Source organism: Tamandua tetradactyla, chromosome 12 (assembly GCF_023851605.1).
Source record: "Tamandua tetradactyla isolate mTamTet1 chromosome 12, mTamTet1.pri, whole genome shotgun sequence".
Classification (NCBI taxonomy): Eukaryota; Metazoa; Chordata; class Mammalia; order Pilosa; family Myrmecophagidae; genus Tamandua; species Tamandua tetradactyla.
The window spans coordinates 32,040,242-32,062,625 of NC_135338.1; the positions used below are offsets into that span (position 1 = coordinate 32,040,242).

Genomic DNA, 22,384 nt, shown 5'->3' on the forward strand with positions numbered 1-22,384 from the left:
AATCACCAAGAAGAAATAACACTCATAAATGTTTATGTCCCAATCAAGGAGCTCCAAAGCACACGAGACAAACATTGGCAAAACTGATCAGCAAAACTGAAGGAAGCGACAGATGTTTCAACAATAATAGTAGAAGACTTCAATACACTACTCTCCTCTATAGACAGAACAACCAGAGGATCAACAAGGAAACAGAGAAATTAAACAATTTGATAAATTAATTAGGCCTAACAGACAAAATACAGGTCGTTACAGCCCCAAACACCCCCAAGCACTGGATATACATTCTTATCCAGTGCTCATGGAACATTCTCCAGGATAGATCACAGGTACAAAACAGGAAACAGGTCTTTATAAATTTAAAAACAATGAAATTATTCAAAGCACTTTCTCTGATCGTAATGGAATGAAGCTGGAACTCAATAACCACCAAAGTATGAGAACTTTCACAAATATATGGAAATTAAACAACATACTCTTAAACAGTCAGTGCGTCAAAGAACAAATTACTAGAGAAATCGGTATCTATCTGGAGACAAATGAAAATGAGAATATAACATATCAGAACATATGGGATGGGGAAAAGGCTGTCCTGAGAGGGAAATTTATTGCCCTAAATGCCTATATTAAAAAAGAAGAAAGAGCAAAAACTGAGGACTTAACTGCTCACCTGGAAGAACTTGAGAAAGAAGAGCAAACCAACCCCAAAGCAAATAGAAGATGGGAAATAAAGATTAAAGTCGAGAGTCCCCTCAGCCACACACCAAGTCGCTGATCACCCTTGCTCTCACAGTGTGTGCTCCTGTTGCTGGTGGCTCCACCAGCCATTGTGCAGATATTCCAATATGGAGCATGTCTTTACCCCAGAAGCCCTGCTTCCCACTGGGAATGTGAAGCATTGCCTTTAGATTGGGAACCAGCCTTTGGATGACTGTTTTTGTTATCTTTGGAGCCAAGCTCTTTTCAAAGCATGTGTTGATGGAGGTTCAAACCGCTTATATGACATCATGGAAGGAGAGTGGGAAGGTTTTTTGCCTGACTTTATCAATGGAGATTTTGATTTATTAGGCTAAGTCAGAAAGTACTACAGTATTAAGGGTTGTGAGCTGATTTCAACTCCTGATCTAGACCATACTGACTTTACCAAGTGCCTCCAAGTGCTCCAAAAGAAGATAAAAGAAAAGACCTACAGGTTGATTTGAGTGTGACACTGGGAGGACTTGGTGGATGTTTTGACCATATTATGGCATCTGGGAGCACCCTATTTCAAGCGACTGATATCATTCCTTTACCAATTATAGCAAACCAAGAAAAATCTCTCATCTACCTGCTCCAACCAGGAAAGCACAAGTTGCATGTAAACAGTGGAATGGAAGGTGATTGGTGTGGCCTTATACCTGTTGGACAGCCTTGCAATCATGTTACCACAAAAGGCCTAAGGTAGAACCCCACAAATCATGTGTTTGGTTTTGGAATATTAGTCAGTACTTCTAATACCTACAATGGAGCTGGGGTAGTGACTGTGGAAACTGATCAGCCACTCCTTTGGAGCACGGCCATCAAACACTAACCTATCAACTGGCATCTATAGGTGTGCCTTTACTTTACCTCATCACCAATGATTTATTGCTCAATAAGAACAGTTCACTTGGATTTACTGGAATCTACACTTCCCCAGGAAGTTCAGATAATCCAGGCAACATAATAAATGACAGATCTGAATTTTACAGTAAGAAGCAAAATCATTATTTGTTAGGAAAGAAAATAAGCTCCATTGTGTAAACTAATGTGTCATTTCGTTATAAAATTCAATACTGATTATTCTTTATTGTGTTATTAATCATTCCTTTTATCCTAGAAAATTGTTAATTTTGAAGCTGATAAAACTCCTTGGAGACTAGCATATCACTTGCTCCTGCTGTTTTCTAATGCTTTTAACAACAAGGGCTACTTCTGAATATCTTTTACTATTATGTTTCTCTACATAATTTTTATCACTTTACTGGAAAAAAATTTCCAAATTGGGGTATTAAAACTATACTATTTTGGAGGACAGGTGCCAAGATGGCAGCTTAGCGAGGTGTGGCATTTAGTTCGTCCTCCAGAACACCTACTAAATAACCAGGAACAGTACAGAACAACTGCTGGGGGCACGTCAGTGACCGGACACACAGTGTACCCCAGTCAGGACCAGCTGTGAGCCCCCCCGAAACATGAGTTCCCCAAGCCGCTGTGGCCTGTGCCCCTCCCCCACATGCTGCTTCCCAGAGGGGAAAGGAAAGGGACTTTACCAGCAGCAGGGGCTGAGGGCAACTAAGCTTCAAGTGTGGAATTAATTCATAAATTCTGACTACTGAAAATAGGCCCCCAGCTCAGGTGAAACTGGTCAAAGTGGAGGCTGCTGATTTTTGCCCCGGCGCCGAGGGCCCAGGGCTGACAGAAAAAGAAAAATAAAGAAACAGAGGTTTTTGTGGCTGTGCTTCTACCAAGGCTTGACTGCCTTTGGATACAGCAGCAGGGCTTCTCAGGCTCCAACTGCCCCAGGCATAGGCAGAAACAAGCTTGTTTGAGAGCTTGTTTGGAGCCTGTGCCTTCCCCAGGTAAGGGGTGAGGCCCAACTCAGGTGGAATCCCTCCCTCAAGGAATTCAGACACCAGGGCTTGGAAATTTGAGACCATTAAAGCCAGCCTACAACCTCTCCTCTGTCTCCACCATGGCCCCAGCAGGGAGAGTCTGCCAAAGTTAAAGGTACTGCATTATCTTATGCTGCTGGGACCTGCAGGCAGACAAGTGCCACATACTGGGCAGGATAAGAAAAACAGAGTCCAGAGACGTCACAGGAATGTCTTTCAACCTGCTAGGTCTCATCCTCAGGGATACTGATGCAGGTGACTCTTTCCTCCTGACAGGAGGCCAGCTTGGTCTGGGAAAATCTGGCTGCGGTCTACAATACCTAAGAAGACCATCCTATGGGTGGGGGGACAAAGGCACCATACAGGCAGGGAAAGGAACAAGAAAACAAGAACTAAAAAATTCTCCTCTGTTAAACAAAACCTAAGCTAGTGGTCCAGAATAAGCTGAACTGAATGTCAAAGAACACACAGAAAACAAATTCACCCAGCAAGAAAATCCTAGGTAAAAGAAGTGAAAGCAATCTCCAGAATAAACTAATTAAGGTAATTAAATGCCTAGACACCAGCAAAAATAACAAATCACATTAGGAAAACTGAACAAACACACAGTCAAAGGAACAAACCAACAATTCAAATGAGATATAGGAGTTGAAACAATTAATTCAGAATGTTCAAACAGACATGGAAAACCTCATCAAAAACCAAATCAATGAATTGAGGGAGGATATAAAGAAGGCAAGGAAGGAGCAAAAAGAAGAAACTGAAAGTGTGAAAAAACAAATCACAGAACTTATGGGAATGAAAGGCATAGTAGAAGAGATGAAAGAAAACAATGGAAACCTACAACGTCAGATTTCAAGAGGCAGAAGATAGGATGAGTGAACTGCAGGACAGAACATCTGAAATCTGACAAGCAAAAGAAAATACAGGGAAAAAAATGGAAAAATATGAGCAGGGACTCAGGGAATTGAAGGACAATATGAAGCACATGGATATACGTGATGTGGGTGTCCCAGAAGGAGAAGAGAAGGGAAAAGGAAGAGAAAAACTAATGGAGGAAATTATCACTGAAAATTTCCCAACTCTTACGAAAGATTTAAAATTACAGATCCAAGAAGTGCAGTGTACCCCAAAGAGAATAGATCCAAATGGAAGTACTCCAAGACACTTACTAATCAGAATGTCAGATGTCAAAGAGAAAGAGAGACTCTTGAAAGCAGCAAGAGAAAATCCATCACATACAAAGGAAGCCCAATAAGACTATACGTAGATTTCTCAGCAGAAACCATGGAGAAGAGAAGACATGATGATATATTTGAATTATTAAAAGAGAAAAACTGCCAACCAAGAATTCTATATCCAGCAAAATTGTCCTTCAAAATTGAGGGGGAAATTAAAACATTTTCAGACAAAAAATCACCGAGAGAATTTGTGACAAGAGACTGGCTCTGCAAGAAATACTAAAGAGAGCACTAGAGGCAGATATGAAAAGACAGGAGAGAGAGATGTGGAGATGAGTGTAGAAATGAAGACTATCAGAAAAGGTAAAAAGAAGAAAAATTAGACATGACATATAAAATCCAAAAGGCAAAATGGTAGAAGAAAGTACTATCTGTACAGTAATAACACTAAATGTTAATGGATTAAATTCCCCAATCAAAAGATACAGACTGGCAGAATGGATTAAAAAACAGGATCCTTCTATATGCTGTCTACATGAAACACATCTTAGACCCAAAGATAAGCATAGGTTGAAAGTGAAAGGTTGGGAAAAGATATTTCATGCAAATAACAATCATAAAAGAGCAGGAGTAGCTATACTAATGTCCAACAAATAGACTTCAAATGTAAAACAGTTAAAAGAGACAAAGAAGGACACTATGGATTGATAAAAGGAACAATTCAACAGGAAGACATAACAATTATAAATATTTATGCACCGAGACAGAATGCTCCAAAATACATGAGGCAAACACTAAAAAGAGAAATAGACACATCTACCATAATAGTTGGAGACTTCAATTCCCCACTCTCATCAATGGACAGAACATCTAGACAGAGGATCAATAAAGAAACAGAGAATTTGAACAATACAATAAATGAGCTAGACTTAACAGACATTTATAGAACATTACACCCCACAACAGCAAGATACAATGTTTTCTCAAGTGCTCATGGATCATTCTCAAGGATAGACAATATGCTGGGTAACAAAGCAAGTCTCAATAAATTTAAAAGGACTGAAATCATATAAAACACTTTCTCAGATCATAAAGGAATGCAGCTGGAAATCAATAATAGGCAGAGCGACAGAAAATTCACAAATATGTGGAGGCTCAACAACAAACTCTTAAACAACCAGTGGGTCAAGGAAGAAATTACAAGAGAAATCAGTAAATATCTCGAGGCAAATGAAAATGAAAACATAACATATTAAAGCTAATGGGATGTAGCAAAGACAGTGCTAAGAGGGAAATTTATTGCCATAAATGCCTATATCAAAAAAGAAGAAAGGGCAAAAACCGAGGAATTAACTGTCCACTTGGGAGAACTAGAGAAAGAACAACAAACTAACCCCAAAGCAAGCAAAAGGAAAGAAACAATGAAGATTAGAGCAGAAAGAAATGAAATTGAGAACATGAAAACAATTGAGAAAATCAATAAAACCAGAAGCTGGTTCTATGAGAAAATCAGTAAGACTGATGGACCCTTAGGAAGACTGACATAAAGAAGAGAGAGGATGCAAATAAATAAGATCAGAATTGGAAGAAAAGACATAACCACTGACCCCACAGAAATAAAGGAAATAATGCCAGGATACTATGAACAACTTTATGCTAATAAATACAATAATGTAGATGAAATGGATAAATTTCTAGAAAGGCATGAAAAACCAACACTGACTCAAGAAGAATTAGACAACCTCAACAAACCAATCACAAGTAAAGAAACTGAATCAGTCATTAAGAACCTCCCCAAAAAGAAAAGTCCAGGACCAGATGGCTTCACATGTGAATTCTACCAAACATTCCAGAAAGAATTAATACCAATCCTGTTCAAACTCTTCAAAAAAATTGAAGAGGAGGGAAAGCTACCTAACTCATTCTACAAAGCCAACATCACCTTCATACCAGAGCCAGACAAAGATATTACAAAAAAAGAAAAGTACAGACAAATTTCTGTAACGAATATAGATGCAAAACTCCTCAACAAAATTCTAGCAAATCGAATCCAGCAACACATTAAAAGAATTATACACCACGATCAAGTAGGATTCACCCCAGGTATGCAAAGATGTTTCAACATCAGAAAATCAATTAATGTAATACACCATATCAACAAATCAAACCAGAAAAACCACATGATCATCTCAAATGATGCAAAAAAATTACTGATTGTATATGTAGAATGGAATGATATCTTAATGTTTTGTCTGTTAATTTTTTTTAATTAATAAAGAAATTTAAAAAGAAAAAGACCAGGAAATAAGGCCAGATTTCATGTCCATTTCGTTATCAGAAAGAAAAGCAGGGCCAAGACATGCTGAGTGCCAGTCCATAGAAAACAAAACATGTTTCTCTAAGTGCTTCCCTAGGTCTGGCCTGGGTGTATTTCACAGAAAGACAAACTGTCTGTTTCTAATCCACTTACATTTAATTTATTAAAACATTTTGAGCCAGAGTTATTTGATTCCCCCCCAAAACATTATGGGTCTATTTTATAAGACTTCTAAAAATCTATTTCCTTTGATGAAGGAAATCTTATTTTGGTTGACCAAACCTCAAAAAATAAAATTGCTTCTGCATTCAAAATGATGCAAAAAAGGCATTTGACAAAATTCAACATCCTTTCCTGTGGAAAACACTTCAAAGGATAGGAATAGAAGGGAACTTCCTTAAAATGATAAAGGGAATATATGAAAAACCCACAGCTAACATCATCCTCAAGGTTCCATGTACTTATGGTGTTCAATTAACATAAATTTGCCCAGAGTGATGCCCTGATAAATCCCAGAGTGATCTGAGCAGTGAATAAAAAGTATTTGCAAAGTCCCCTTCAGGGAATGGTGAGAAAGGGGGAAAATTCAACTTCCCCAATTTGAATTCTTGATAGTCTCACAAGCAGTGAGGACAACCAAAGCTACAGGCTGAGCCTCCAATCTTGGGGGTTGTTCATAAGATACTTAACCCCACAAAGGATAGGTCAAGCCTACTTAAAATTAGGCCTAAGAGTCACCCCCCAAGAGAACCTCTCTTGTTGCTCAGATGTGGCCCCTCTCTCTCCAGCCAACACAACAAGCAAACTCACTGCCCTCCCCATGTCTACGTAGGACATGACTCCCAGGGGTGTGGACCTTCCTGGCAACATGGGACAGAAATCCTAGAATAAGCTGAGACTCAGCATCAAGGGATTGAGAAAACCTTCTTGACCAAAAGGGGGAAGACTGAAATGAGACAAAATAAAGTGTCAATGGCTGAGAGATTCCAAACAGAGTCAAGAGGTTATCCTGAAGGTTATTCTTATGTATTAAATAGATATCACCTTGTTAGTCATGATGCAATGGAGAGGCTGGAGGGAACTACCTGAAAATGTAGAGCTGTGTTCCAGTAGCCATGTTTCTTGAAGATGATTGTATAATGATATAGCATTCACAGTGTGACTTGTGATTGTGAAAACCTTGTATCTGATGCTCCTTTTATCTACCTTATCAACAGATGAGTAAAACATATGGAATAAAAATAAATAATAGGGGGAACAAATGTTAAAATAAATTTAGTTTGAAATGCTAGTGATCAATGGAAGGGAGGGGTAAGGGGTATGGTATGTATGAATTTTTTTCTGTTGTGTTTTTATTTCTTTTCTGAATTGATGTAAATGTTCTAAGAAATGATCATGATGATGAATATGCAATTATGTAATGATACTGTGAATTACTGATTATATATGTAAAATGGAATGATCAAAAATTACTAAGGTTTGCATTTGTTTGGTGTTATAGTTTTTAAAAATATTTAAAAATTAATAAAAAAAATCTATACTATATGCAACTATGTGATCTTAAGAATTACTGATTGTATATGTAGAATGGAATGATATCTTAATGTTTTGTTTGTTGTTAATTTTTTTTAATTAATAAAAAAAAAGAAAAAAATCTATACTATTTCACTGTGACCTATTACTGTATCTGGTATTATCTTTTAAAAAATAAGCCAAGTCATTGACTTCCAGACTTTGAGGTCAGATAATTATGTAAGTTAAAGTGAAGAGGGAAGTGGCATGAAAGATAAATAATTCTTGAAGCCCATTCTACTAATACAACTTCTAAAGTAAATGCCCTAAACTTTAGTGGAATGATAGATCAAAATTGTCCCCATAGATTGAAAAAGTTGTGCACAAAAAAGTTGTGCATTGAAGAAACTTAAGCATAAAAATTCCTTTTTTTTTTTTTTGGGACCTCAGATTGTAAAAATTTCTGGTTCATAGATCACAATTTTATTCAAATACCAGAAAATAGTCTGACAGTCTCTGGGGCTAAACAAATATGATATAATAAAGAACCTAGTGCTGAAAGCCTGAGGTTCCCTCCCATACTCAAATTGTAAATTCTGGCACTTTGCAGTTGTAAGGCAGATATTGCACACGGTTACTGACACAACCAGGTTAAACAACCTGGTCCCTTGAATATATTCAAGTTTCTTTTATAATGGGACCCTTTTCATTATGAATATTTACTGAACCAAATGTTGCCGTACAAATAATGATGTGCAAACATGAATCTGCCCAACATGTTTAAGTTATACACAATCCCTATGCTGCTTTAAGGAAAGGGACCAGTAGCTGTTTTCTTCATGGAGCTAACAAATTTGATTATGAAAGGACAGTGTGAGGCTTGGATTTTAAATAGAAAAATGAAAAAGGGATCAGTGAAACACATGCAATTCTGAATAATTATTCATTAGAAAAAAATTACTGTATGAAAATACATATGTGATTGAACTCTAGATGTCAAATAAAAATATTTATTAATGTGAAAAAAAAGATTAAAGCAGAGTTAAATGAATTTGGAACGAAAGAACAATAGAAAGAATAAAACCAAAAGCTGGTTCTTTGAGAAAATCAATAAAATTGATGGACCACTAGCAAGGCTGACAAAGAAAAAAAGAGAAAGGACACAAATAAAATGAGAAATGAGAAGGGGTGTGCTACCATAGCCCCTGATGAAATAAAAAAAAAAATCGTAAGAGGATACCATCCATGAACAACTATACACCAATAAACTAGACAATGTAGATGAAATGGACAAATTCCTAGAAACACACAAAGAAGCTACACTGCCTCAAGAAGAAATAGAAGATCTCAACAACTCAAGAAGAAATAGAAGATCTCAACAAACTGATCACAAGTAAAGAGATTCAATCAGTCATCAAAAATCTTCCTACAAAGAAAAGCCCAGGGACAGATGGCTTCACAGGGGTACTTTATTCAAACATTCCAAAAAGAACTAACACCAATCCTGCTCTAACTTTTCCAAAAAAATCGAGGAAAAAGGAACACTACCTCATTCATTTTATTAAGCTAATATCACTTTAATAGTAAAAGCAGGTAAAGATGCTACAAGAAAGGAAAACTACAGTCCAATCTCCCTAATGAACATAGATGTTAAAATTCTCAATAAAATACTAGCAAATCGAATTCAACAGCACATTAAAGGAATTATATACACCATGACCAAGTGGGGTTTATACCAGGAAGGCAAGGATGGTTCAACATAAGAAAATCAATTAATGTAATACAGCACATTAACAAAATGAAAGGGAAAAATCACACGATCATCTCGAATGATGCTGAAAAAGCATGTGACAAAATTCAACACTCTTTTCTGATAAAAACATTTCAAAAGGTAGGAATCAAAGGTAACTTCCTCAAATTGATAAAGGGCATATATGAAAAACTGACAGCCAGCATCGTACTCAATGAAGAGAGACTGAAAGCTTTCCCCCTAAAAGCAGGAATGAGACGAGTATGCCCTTGGACACCACTATTATTCAACACTATACTAGAGTTTTAGCTAGAGCAATCATGCAGGAAAAAGAAATAAAAGGCATCCAAATTGGAAAGGAAGAAGTAAAACTTTCATTATTTGCAGATGTCATGATACTATACTTAGAAAATCCTGAGATATCTACCCAAAGTTACTTGAGCTAATAAACAAATTCAGCAAGGTGGCGGGATATAAAATTAATGTGCAAATCAGATGTGGCCTCACTCTCTCTAAGCCCAACTCTGTAAGTGAAATCATTGCCCTCCTCCCTATGTGGGACATGACATTCAGGGTTGAAAGTCTCCTTGGTGGCATAGGAGATGACTCCCAGGGATGAGCCAGGCTTTGGCACTGTGAGATCAACAATGCCATCCTGACAAAAGGGGAAAAAGAAGTGTAATAAAGTATCAGTGGCTGAGAGAATTCAAATAGAGTCAGAGGCTACTCTGGAAGTCACTCTTTTGCAAGTTATAGTTAAACACTGTTACCTATCATAACATGCTAAACCCCAACCAAAACCATTCCAGCCAATCCTAAGGAATACCTAGGGCAATTTATAAAATTCTACAAAGGTTCCATGAACTAGGATAATTTTCCAGAAACCTACAACGTCCAGATGGGTCCCTGGACCAGATAAGTCCTGAAACCTAGGCCAGCCTCTCCAGAATATCAGATAGTTCCATCTCCCTACCCCCTATTAGTGACAGCCCCTTCCAACATGAAAATGTTAAAATGGCCATAGCCCACATACCCCTAAAGAGTGGGATAGAAAGATTAAACGTGATGGTGGAGTTATACAGAGAAGGTAGGGTTTAACAGACGAATATGATTGCTGAATCATTAAATTGATATTTCTTTTAGTCTCCAGAATCTTAGAGCAGCTACAAGTAAAAACCTAAAATTGTGGAATTGTAAACCATACCAAACTCTGAAATCTGTTCTACAACTAATTGTTGTGCTGGGCTTTGACATTTATTGCTTTTTTGTATATATGTTATTTTTCACAAAAAAGAAAAAAAAGTCAATTGTGATGATAAAAAAATATTTATTCCTTATAGCCTCCTATGTTCTGGAGCAGCTAGAAGGAAAAATCTGAGATGATGGTATGGTAGCCCATGACAAACTCTGGGATCTGTCCTGTAACTATGTGTTGAAAAGTGCTTTGAAAACGATGGGTTTTTTTCTTTCTTTTGTTGTATATATGTTATATTATACAATAACAGAAGTTAAAATAATAATAATAATCTCCTATATAACTAAGAAATTAGGATTTAACAACTGATTATGATTACAAAATCATTATATAGATATTTCTTTTTAGTTTCTAGTATGTTAGAATAGCTAGAAGGAAGTACCTGAAATTGTTGACTGTAATCCTTGATATTTTATAATCATTATATAACTATATAGCTTTTATCTATGTGTGATAATAAAAACCTTGTGACTGACCTTTATCCAGTGTATAGGTAGGTGAGTAATAAAATAAAGACAATAATAATAATGTGTGGACAAGGGGTATGGGTTATTTTGGGTTTTCTTTTTTATTTTTATTTCTTTTTTTTGGAGTAATGAAAATGGTCTAAACTTGTTTGTCTTGATGATTACATAACTATATGATGATACGGTGAGCCACTGATTGTTTACTGTGAATGGATTATATGGTGTGTGAATATATATCAATAAAATATATATCAAGTTAATGTGCAAAAATCAGTAATGTTTCTATACACAAGCAATTACCTAACTGAGGAGACAATTAAGAAAAAAAATCCATTCAAAATAGCAACTAACTAAAAAGATCAAGTATCTAGGAATGAGTGTAATTAGAGATGTAAAGGACTTGTACACAGAAAGCTACATAACATTGATATAAGAAATCAAGAAGATCTAAATAGGTGGAAAGCTCATGGATAGTGTCCTGGTTTGAAATGATGTATGGACCCTAGAAGAGCCCTGTTTCAATCCTGATTCCATTTTGTAAAGGCAGCCGCTTCTTCTAATCCCTATTCAGCACTGTATGCTTGAAACTATAATTAGATCACCTCCCCGAAAATGTAATTTAATCAAGAGTGGTTGTTAAACTGCATTAGGTGAAGGTGTGTCTCCACCCATTTGGGTGGGTCTTGAGTAGTTTCTGGAGTCCTATAAAAGAGGAAACATTTTAGAGAATGAGAGAGATTCAGAGAGAGCAGAAAATGCTGTAGCACCACGAAGCTGAGAGTCCAAGAGCCAGCGACCCTTGGAGATGAAGAAGGAAAACACCTTCCCGAGGAGCTTCCTGAAACTGGAAGCCAAGAGAGAAAGGTAGCAGACGACACCGTGTTCGCCATGTGCCTTCCCAGCTGAGAGAGAAGCCCTGACTATGTTCGCCATGTGCCTTCTCACTTAAGAGAGAAACCCTGAACTTCATTGGCCTTCTTGAACCAAGGTATCTTTATCTGGATGCCTTTGATTGGATATTTCTATAGACTTGTTTTAATTGGGACATTTTCTTGGCCTTAGAATTGTAACTAGCAACTTATTAAATTCCCCCTTTAAAAAGCCATTCCGTTCCTGGTATACTGCATTCTGGCAGCTAGCAAACTAGAACAGATAGGTAGGTTAAATATAGTTAAAATGTCCATTCTACCCAAACTGATCTACAGATTCAACGCAGTACCAATCAAAATTTCAAAGACTTACTTTGAAGACTTCGAAAAGCTATTTACCAAATTTATCTAGAAGGAAAGAGACCTTAAATAGCTAAAAGCATCCTAAAAGAGAATGAAGTGGGAGGATTAATACTTCCTGATTTTAAAACTTATTATAAGCCACAGTGGTCAACACAGCAAGGCACAAAGACAGACATATTGACCAATGGAATAGAATTGAGAGTGCAGAAATAGACCACCAAATCTACGGTTGAGTGATCTTTGACAAGGCCCTGAAATCCACTGAACTGGGACAAAACAGTCTTTTCAATAAATGGACATAGGAAAACTGGATATTAATAACCAGGAGAATGAAAGTGGACCCTTACCTTACACCCTATACAAAAATTAACTCAAAGTGGAACAAACATCTAAATATAAGAACCAGTGCCATAAAACTCCTAGAAGAAAATGTAGGGAAACATCTTCAAGACCTGGTAATATGAGGTAGCTTCCTAAACTTTACACCCAAACACAAGAAACAAAAGAAAAAAATAGATAAATGGGTACTCCTCAAAATCAAATGCTTTTGTGCCTCAAAGGACTTCAAAAAGGTGAAGAGGCAACCAACTCAATGGGAGAAAATATTTAGAAATCACACATCAGATAAAGGTTTGATATCCTGTACACATAAAGAAATCATACAATTCAACAACAAAAGAACAAACAGCCCAATTAAAAAATGGGCTAAAGATATGAAAAGGCATTTTTCTTAAGAGCAAATACAGATGGTTAGAAAGCACAAGAAGAGATGCTCATTTTCATTACTTATAAGGGAAATGCAGATCAAGACTACAGTGAATGGCTGCTATTAAACAAACATATAAGAACGGCTGCTATTAAACAAACAGGAAATAACAAACATTGGAGAGAATGTGGAGAAATTGGGGCACTTATGCGCTGCTGGTGGGAATGTATAATGGTGCAACCACTATGGGAGACTGGCGGTTCCTTAGGAAACTAAATACCGAGTTGCCCTATGACCCAGCAATAGCATTACTTGGTTATACCCAGAAGAGCTGAAAACAGTGACACAAACGGACATATGCACACCAATGTTCATAGCAGCATTATTCATAATTGCTAAAAGATGGAAACAATCCAAGTGCCCATCACCAGGCAAATGGATTAACAAAATGTGGTATACACATACAATGAAATATTATATAGTAGTAAGGCGAAATGACGCCCTGAAGCACATGACAAGATGGATAGGCCTTGAGGACATAATGCTGAGTGAAATAAGCTAGACACAAAAGGACAGATACTGTATGATTTCACTTTTATGACCATGGTAAAGGTAAAATCAGAGGCTTATAATACAGAATATAAGGGACGTGGAGTTACATGGAAGTGAGAGATGGGTGAATGGTTAGCTAACGAGGATGGACTGAAATGTAACAGAATAGATAGGAGTGAAGGCAGTTAACTAGTAAGTCTGTAAGTAATATTACCATATTGAAGGGGAACATGATTGAAAGGGGTCGTATAGACATGTGTTCTGCCGATTAACACTACAAATATAAGTAAACTCTTGAATGAATTACTTCAAAAGTATGAATCTTTTACAAAGAAGTTTGGAGTATATGGAGAAAACTGCCATTGCAAGCTATGGGATACGTTTAACAGGAAAGCATTGACAATATCACAGCAATACCAACGGTAAATAATGGGGGGGGGGAGGGACAAGAGTTAAAGGGAGGTTTAGATTTTGTATTTGGTGAGGGTGTGTTTAATGGTTATCTTTCTCTTGGGAACAATGAAATTATCTAAAATTGAGAGTGTTGATGGACTGTTGACTTTGGACATTATATGTGATGTCTAATGAATGGAGGTGGCTGAAGGGTGCACTGACTGAGAAGTAGATTTGTGAACAATGGTGTATACACATGATCGAATTATTGTGCTGCTACAAAAAGGAATGGAATTTTGAGGCATGCAACATTGTGAAAGAACCTGTGGGATATCTGGTGAGGCAAAATAAGCCAGAAACAAAAGATCAACTATTGTATGGTCTCATTTAAAAAATTATTATAAGAAAATATGGGCCTAAACTGTAGGATCTTATAGCAGTCACATTTAGCCTGGAGTGGTGATTATTTTTTCTGGATTCTGAGAGGCTGTTTTATTTATGTACAACCTGGTATTCAGAGTTAAGAATGAAGCTGATCAGGTCGGAATTAAGGTAATTTCAGCAATCAGGGATAAGAAAGTGTCAATATTTTAGAACCTCATCTGCTCTTTGACAACAATGGAAGAAAGGTTTATTTTATCCAGAACCTACATTTTCTGTAGCACATAGTCTAACTCAACCTGTCTGGACAGATCATATAAACAATCCAATCACAGGGAGCCCAGAATAAGAATGAGAGTCTTTAATCCTGTATAATTTAATGTAATACCTGGATACATCTCAGAGTATATTAAGCAGATAATCAAAAAGTATTGGCAAAGTGCCTGCAGGGATGGGAGAAGAAACATGGAACTATTAAACTTTACCACTGGGGAAACACCTGATACTGTGTCAAACATACCGAATCAATAGGCCAAGCCCTTGATCTTGAGGCCTTCTCTCGTGAAGCTTATAAATGCAGTGGAGAAGCTCAGCCTACCTATAGTTATGCCTAAGAGTCACTTCCAGAGGGGCCTCTTCCGCTGTTCATATGTGGCTTCTCTCTCCCAAAGCCCAAGTCCTGCAAGTGAAATCATGGCCCTCCCCACTACGTAGGACATGACATCCAGTGGTGAAAGTTTCCCTGGCAGCATGGGAGATCACTGCCAGGGAAGAGCCTGGCCCTGGCACCATGGGATCAACAATGCTATCCTGACCAAAGGGGGAAAAGAAGTGTAACTAATAAGGCATAAGTGGCTGAGAGAGTTCAAATAAAGCCGAGAGGCAACTCTGGAGGTCACTCTTATGCAAGCTTCATTTAGATATTTCTACCTAACATAACTTGCTAAACGCTAACAAAACCATTCCAGCCAATCCTAAAGAGTATCTAGAGCATTATATAAAATTCTACAAAGGTTCCATGCACTAGAATAACTTTCCAGAAGCCTACAACCTCCAGATAGGTCCCTGGACCAGATAAATTCTGAAATGCAGAGGGGCCAGCCTTTCAGAATATCAACTAGGTCCATCCCCCTATCCCATATTATTGATAGCCCCCTTAAACATGAAAAAGTTAGAATGAGCATAGTCCAAATACCCCTAAAGAGTGGGAGAAAGATCAAAATTGATGGTGGAGTTATACAGAGAAGGCTGGGCTTAACAAATGAGCATGAGTGCTGAATCATTATATTGATATTTCTTTTAACCTCCAATAGCTTAGAGCAGCTAGAAATAAAACCCTAAAATTGTGGAATTGTAACCCATACTAAACTTTGAAATCATTCTATAACTAATTGTTGTGATGCACTCTGAAATTCATTGTTTTGTATATATGTTATTTTTCACAAAAAAGAAAAAAAAAGAGAAGGAAGAATATAACAGAGAAGATAAGATTTAACAAATGCATATGATTGCTGAATCATTATATTGATATTTCTTTTTGTCTCCAGTGTCTTGGAGCAGTTAGAAGAAAAAAACGAAAAATTGTGGAATGTTTTGTAACCCGTGCTAACTTTAAAAACTTGTTTGATAGCTATTTGCTAAAATGTACTTGGAAAGTTATTGCTTTTTTTATATATGTTATATTTCACAATTAAAAAAAGTTAAAAAAAATCGCACCTATGAACTTCTAATGTGAATGCCTTTAAAGAATGATGGATCATGATTTTAAATGTTTGTTTAGGTTGGGAGAACTTTGGGAGTGGAAGAGTCAGAAAGGTCTAAGTAAACGTAAGTTCAACTACATGTGTCACAAAATGTCACAAAGCAGAGTTCTGAATCATAGACAATACACATTTAAGGTTCATTTGAATAAAATCTTACAGGAGTAAAATTTTAAGTTGGGTTAAATCTAAATAGAAGACCATTTCCATATGAGTACCAGTTGAGTCCATTCTGATTGTGGTAAATCCCTATCCCTAACCAAGATCCTCTGTAGATCTTGGGACTCAATCTTTTTGGCAGTTGTTGTGTGTAGCAATAAGTATTATTTGGTAGCATTAAATAATATGTTTTCTTTATGAAAATCATTAAAGCATACAAAATAATAGCCACATACATTAAATTTTCTATTAAAGATAATGGTTTGAAATGCTAGTGATCTTGAAATGCTAGTGATCAATGAAAGGGAGCGGTAAGGAGTATGGTATGTATGGATTTTTTTCTGTTGTCTTTCTATTTCTTTTTCTGAATTGATGCAAATGTTCTAAGAAATGATCATGATGATGAATACGCAACTATGTAATGATATTGTGAATTACTGATTATATATGTAGAACGGGATGATCATAAGGATGTTTGTGTTTGTTGTTATATTTAAAAAAAAATAAAAAAATTAAAGATCACATGGTGCTTTTGGTATCCTAGCACAAATGTTTACAGGAACTGAAAAAATCACTATCAATAATCTCTCACTTCAAATAAAAATAATGCTGTTCTCTAAAATGAGTGGTTTAAAATGAAAAGCACATAGTGAAAAATTAGCAAAATTATATTAATATATATCAGCTAAAGTGTTTATAATTTCCAAGAATGTATATGTTCTTTATTGGTTTCAACTTGAGCTGTCTATAAGAATGAAAGGCATTTTCCTCAAGCCCTCTCAATGAGTTCTAAAATATACCCAACCCAAGGTTAGATGACTACTTCTGAGTAACTTAAATCCTTGTCCAGTGATTTCTGCTATGATGCCACATGTATCTGAAAAAACTCAAATTCTGTAAAATCACACACTACTATTAATGGAACTATGGGGAAAAAGGGAATGACTTCTCAAACTCTATGGACTTTTTTTTTGCTTGGGCAGGCTCCAGGAATTGAACCCAGGTCTCCAGCATGGCAAGTGAGAATTCTGCTATTGAATCACCGCTGCACCGCCCAAACTCTATGGACTTTTAATACAATAATACTCTAATAAAAACAGAAGCAATGTTAAATCTACATCTGCATTTACATCATACATCATAGACAGCACTACACTCTGGGATGGTGCTTCTTTCAAGATAAAGGTCCTTGATGGCATTTGCTTCTCACAGAAATCAGATTCATCAGAATTAAAAATCTGTTCCAGTATATAGATTATTCCAATTTTGTTTTAAACACAGGGGGAAATCTCTCTGCAGCTTCTTCAGGTATACTCTCAGCTTCCCCAGATTGCTTAACATAACAGAAAGCATTAACATTTTTGAAGCTGCTAAACTGGCATTCTTTTCATAAGATTTTCAGCTTTGTTCTTAAGGTCTTCAAATACCGCTAAGGTGCTCCTAATAGCATCAAAATACTAACCTGCTAGGAAACACTGCAATAAAGAAACATACACTGTAGTAGAACAGATTGTACCTTTCTTGGCATCTTGGATTTGTTTCATGATCTCCTCTCTTTCTGCTTGTTCAGTGGCTGTCGTAACACGGAATGATCCTTCTCTTGTAAAAGTGGTCCGACTGGCATCAAACGTAGCAGTCACTCCACATTCCTTCTCCCGCTTCTGCTTACGCTCTAAACAGGCCGCAAAGGCACAGCCAACTGCATGGCTCAATCGTTCACCCTATATGTAGCAGAAGGTTTTAGACATTTTTAGAGTTACATTACTATCATGAATTAGCTTAGACCTAAATAAATCTGTTTTTACAAAAGGCAAAATGTTAGAGCTCCAAATTAAAATGAAGTTTTCATATATTAGAATGCCATATTAAAATGGTATACCTATAATTTTTTAGTTGTACACACTGTTGCAGGATTTCTGTAAAGTGATCATCAGCAATTTGTGCTTTTGTGAGCAGCCACTGACCTAATCACTCAGGCTTCCTTTGTCATATTACCTCTGGCCAGGAGTTTAGGAGACAATGTTCAAGGTTCTAAGCCCCTCAGTCTTTACCAGCAAACCTCTATTTGCTCTTTAGGTAGGACAACGGGGAATACATAAACAAGCATTTCTAAGAAACCATTGAAATGGCAATGTGGGTTTCAGGAGCTTACTTACATTGTTAACACAGAAAATGTAACAAATCTAGGGGAAAAGATGAAAATTTAGAATTTCTGATGAATAAATACAATCCCAAGGATGAAAAGGGAATGAGGTAAAGGAAAGATCTGAGTTCTCAAGCCTCCCCTTTCTGAACTGTCTCTTCTCTTAAACAACCCTCCCTATTTTAGGCCCTCAGTATTTCAGGCTCTCATCTACCCCTGACACACAGGCAAAAGTTAATGCCTATCTCCATCTACATTCGCCACTTACAAAGCAATTAAACAGATTAAACTAATTTGTTTGTGTACGAGATTATATAAACTAAATGCTGCTTTATAGATACATTAGATTGCTTCAGAGTTAATTTAATAAATTCCATGGATTATTTTTTATCAGGGTTATTTGTATTTTAAACCATATCTCTAATTGTGGGATAAAAAAGTTAAACATGGTGTGGTAGGAATTAGGATTTTTTTAAAACTTTTTTTTTTATCGTATAATATAACACATATACAAAGCAAAGAAAGAAAAAAAGCAATAGTTTTCAAAGCACTCTTCAACAAGTAGTTATAGGACAGATCCCAGGGTCTATCATGGGCTACCATACCATCATCTCAGATTTTACCTTCTAACTGCTCCAGAATATAGGAGGCTGGAAGGAATAAATTTTTTTTTTTATTATCACAGTCGAATTTTCTTTTTCTTTTTTGTGAAAAATAACATATACAAAAAAGCAATAAATTTCAAGGCATAGCACAACAATTAGTTGTAGAACATATTTCAGAGTTTGGTAATGGGTTACAAATGCACAATTTTAGGTTTTTACATCTAGCTGCTCTAAGATACTGGAAACCAAAAGAAATATCAATTTAAAGGAGGTAGCTTCCTAAACTTTATACCCAAAGAACATACAACAAAGAAAAAAATAGATAAATGGGAACTCCTCAAAATCAAATGTTTCTGCACCTCAAAAGACTAGGGTCTTTTTAAAGGTTATTTTAGATAAGGTATGGCCAACTGAATCAGGGTAGGTCTTACTCCTTATTACTGTAGGCCTTATAAAGAGAACCAAGAAATCAGAGAAGTGAGAAGAAGGAGTCAGAAGCAGGAAGCAAAAACCAGTATGAAATTCCCACGTGATGGGAGATAAGCTAAGGAAACTCAAGGATTGTGCAAAGCAGCACTAGAACGTTAGACTTTTGGTAGCATTCCTCGTTGATGTGCTGATTTTGGACTTCTAGCCTCAAAAATATGAGCAATTAAATGCTTATGTTTAGGGCGGGCTACAGTGGCTCAGCAAGCAGAGTTCTTGCAAGCCATGCCAGAGACCCTGGGTTCGATTCCTGATGCCTGTCCATGCCAAAAAAAAAAAAGCTTATGTTTAAGCTAACCCATTGTATAACAGTTGCCATAGAAGCAATATTTGGGAAGAAAGCCCTTTATGGTATTTTCAGAATTGCACCAGGCAGGCAGCAGCACCTGCATATGTCTCTGAACAAATAATTCCACTGGATTTACAGCATTAAATATTATAATGTTTGAAATGTTTCTTATCCCTAATATTTTACAAGACTGTAGACCTTCTACTGCTATTTAAAGACTGGCAGACAAATGAATTCCCATTTAACTTACTAGTAAGATGACTGAAGACTAGGTATTAAAGCATGAAACAGGAGGAGGGAGTACAGAAAGACTTCTATAACTGTTTGCATTTGAATATAGCTCATTTACAAGGAACAGATAAGCAGGCAAAGGAGGCTTATTATTTCTTCTAGGCCTTGAGTAATGGTTATCAAAGAATGATCCCCCAACTAGCACCAACATCACCTGTGAAACCTGTTGTAAAATGCAAATTCCCAAGGCCACCCCAAACTCAGTGAATCAAAATCTCAGGGGACAGGGTGTTTTAACAATCCCTCTAGGTGATTCATTTCTGATTCAGGAACCATTGGCCTAGAGGATTCAAACAGTCTGAAGGGTCATTATAAACTTATAAATCCGCATAGGAAGACTCTTAAACTCTTTGGATTTTGTGAGTGTGATGACAGTAAAATACACCAATACCTTTGTGGCTTTGTTAGGCTGGAGAGACAGGAAGAATGAGTAGTTTGGTTACTTCAACTCATTCTTAAAACATCTGTATCAAATCAAGTAGGAATAGCTTTAACAATACTATTAGGTACAGTTTTTTTTGGGCAACTACCATGGACTAGATCCTGTGCTAGCTAGATGCATTTATATGCATTATTTAAGTTAGTCTTCACAACAATTACCTCCATTTTATATAAGACTAAATCCCACAGCTAGTAAAAGCCAGAGCCAGGACTAAAACCCAGATGTGACTACAGAGTCTTTAACATCTCATTACACTACTGTCTCAAATAGAGTAACTTTTGTTCAGTTTTAGAGCACCACCACCTTCCCAGGTTAAGCCTTGGCAAGGGCTTTATTGTATCATAGCCTTCGCTTCATTGTATTGTAGCCTTCATGAATAGCCATACTGCCTTATTCTGTCCCAACTTTTAAAAAACTCAGAAATGATTTGCATACCCAAGGCTATCCTCTAGCATCATCATTCAAAAGACTTGTCTTTCATGTCAGAATTTTGGATAATAGATAAAGGATAAAATTATTATTAATTTTTAAATAAAAATAAAATTTCTACCATATGACATAGTTTATGCTACAATCATTTAGTATTTCTATTTTTTAATTAATTGAAAATACACTCCAATTCAATTCGTTCATTTGTAGCAGGATCTCTTTGCAAATAAATTTATAAGCATCTTCCAAATGCCAATATTTTCTTCCAGATGTATCACCAAACAAATTACATTTAAGAATACTGAAAACAGCTCATGAAATGAAAGCTTTGGAATAAAGTTGTAACAACTACTATGACCAGAGTACTTTTATTTTCTTTAAAGGCACAGCTTGACTCTGAATCCCAGCCAGTCATTGGTTCTGGGTTGCAGGGTCACATTGAGTGTAAACTACTTGATAAAAGAAAGGAAAGTAGGCTAGTTTAGGCACAAGTAGTACGTGCTTGTTAAAAATGTAGTGGAAACTTCTTGGTTGAGACAACCCAGGAGGAGCTTGGCTAACTGACAACAGTTATGATTAAATAAACATCGCTGGACTCACCGTGTCCTTCACAGCCATGAAGCAATGACAGATCCAGCGGCGAGTGGTGCCATCACGGCATATGTAAGAGAAGGCTCTATCAAAATTCCTATCTGGAGCACAGAAAGAAACTTTCTCTATTGTCTGGTCAACTATGAGGTCCTAGAAAAAGGGAAATACAAAGGAGAGGATATATGAGATTAAGCTTATCAGAAGATAGGATGCCCATCTCACAAAACAGAATCCATATGTCATTCCATAGCTCACTGTGGAATAAACATCCTTTGAATTGCCAAATATCAGAGTAAGGTGTTGGTGCCCAAGTTTTTTCCAGTGGTGACCAGGCATGCTTGTTTAATTTTCTTTCCTCTTTTCTTCAGAATCATTATAAACTGTTGGATCACTATGCATTCAATTTGTTTCAATCAATTGCAATTATCTTTTTGATGCCTAAGTCGTTCTATCTTTAGTCAACGGGACCGACTTCCCATGCCCTTTTGACATGACTCCACTATCTTTTGATAGCTATTTGTTTTCTGGCCTAATATGATGTCTCAGGCTCATTTTTTTACATTTCCTGACACATAACTGGAAATAACCATTCATTTAAAGAACTCTGGTTTCCTCTGGTGGGGAATGGAATCAGAGACTATAGTTGGGGTACTAAGAGTCCTTATTGCTACCAGCTGTAATTGTTTTTAGATCTTTTCAGTTCAATGGACAGAGTGAGGACATTCGTATTTTTGAAAGGAAAAAAAAACCCAACATCATGAGTTATTAACATTTCTAATTTACAGTTAGCACTACATGGTTTTTATTTAA

The 22,384-nt window shown here is 36.6% G+C and overlaps 1 protein-coding gene and 1 pseudogene across 9 annotated transcripts in view; one reads left to right on the forward strand and one right to left on the reverse strand.

Annotated features, from left to right (window-relative positions):
- Positions 1-22,384, reverse strand: part of NUMB (NUMB endocytic adaptor protein) — a 256,544-nt gene that overhangs the window by 12,287 nt on the left and 221,873 nt on the right. For all 9 annotated transcript variants that reach the window (XM_077122971.1, XM_077122970.1, XM_077122972.1 and 6 more), the window contains 2 exons: positions 21,584-21,724; positions 17,815-18,019 (listed from right to left, as the gene is read on the reverse strand). In XM_077122971.1, coding sequence (XP_076979086.1) covers positions 17,815-18,019; positions 21,584-21,724 — 346 coding nt within the window. The remainder of the gene's footprint in view (positions 1-17,814; positions 18,020-21,583; positions 21,725-22,384) is intronic.
- Positions 846-1,625, forward strand: LOC143651970 (thiamine pyrophosphokinase 1 pseudogene; annotated as a pseudogene).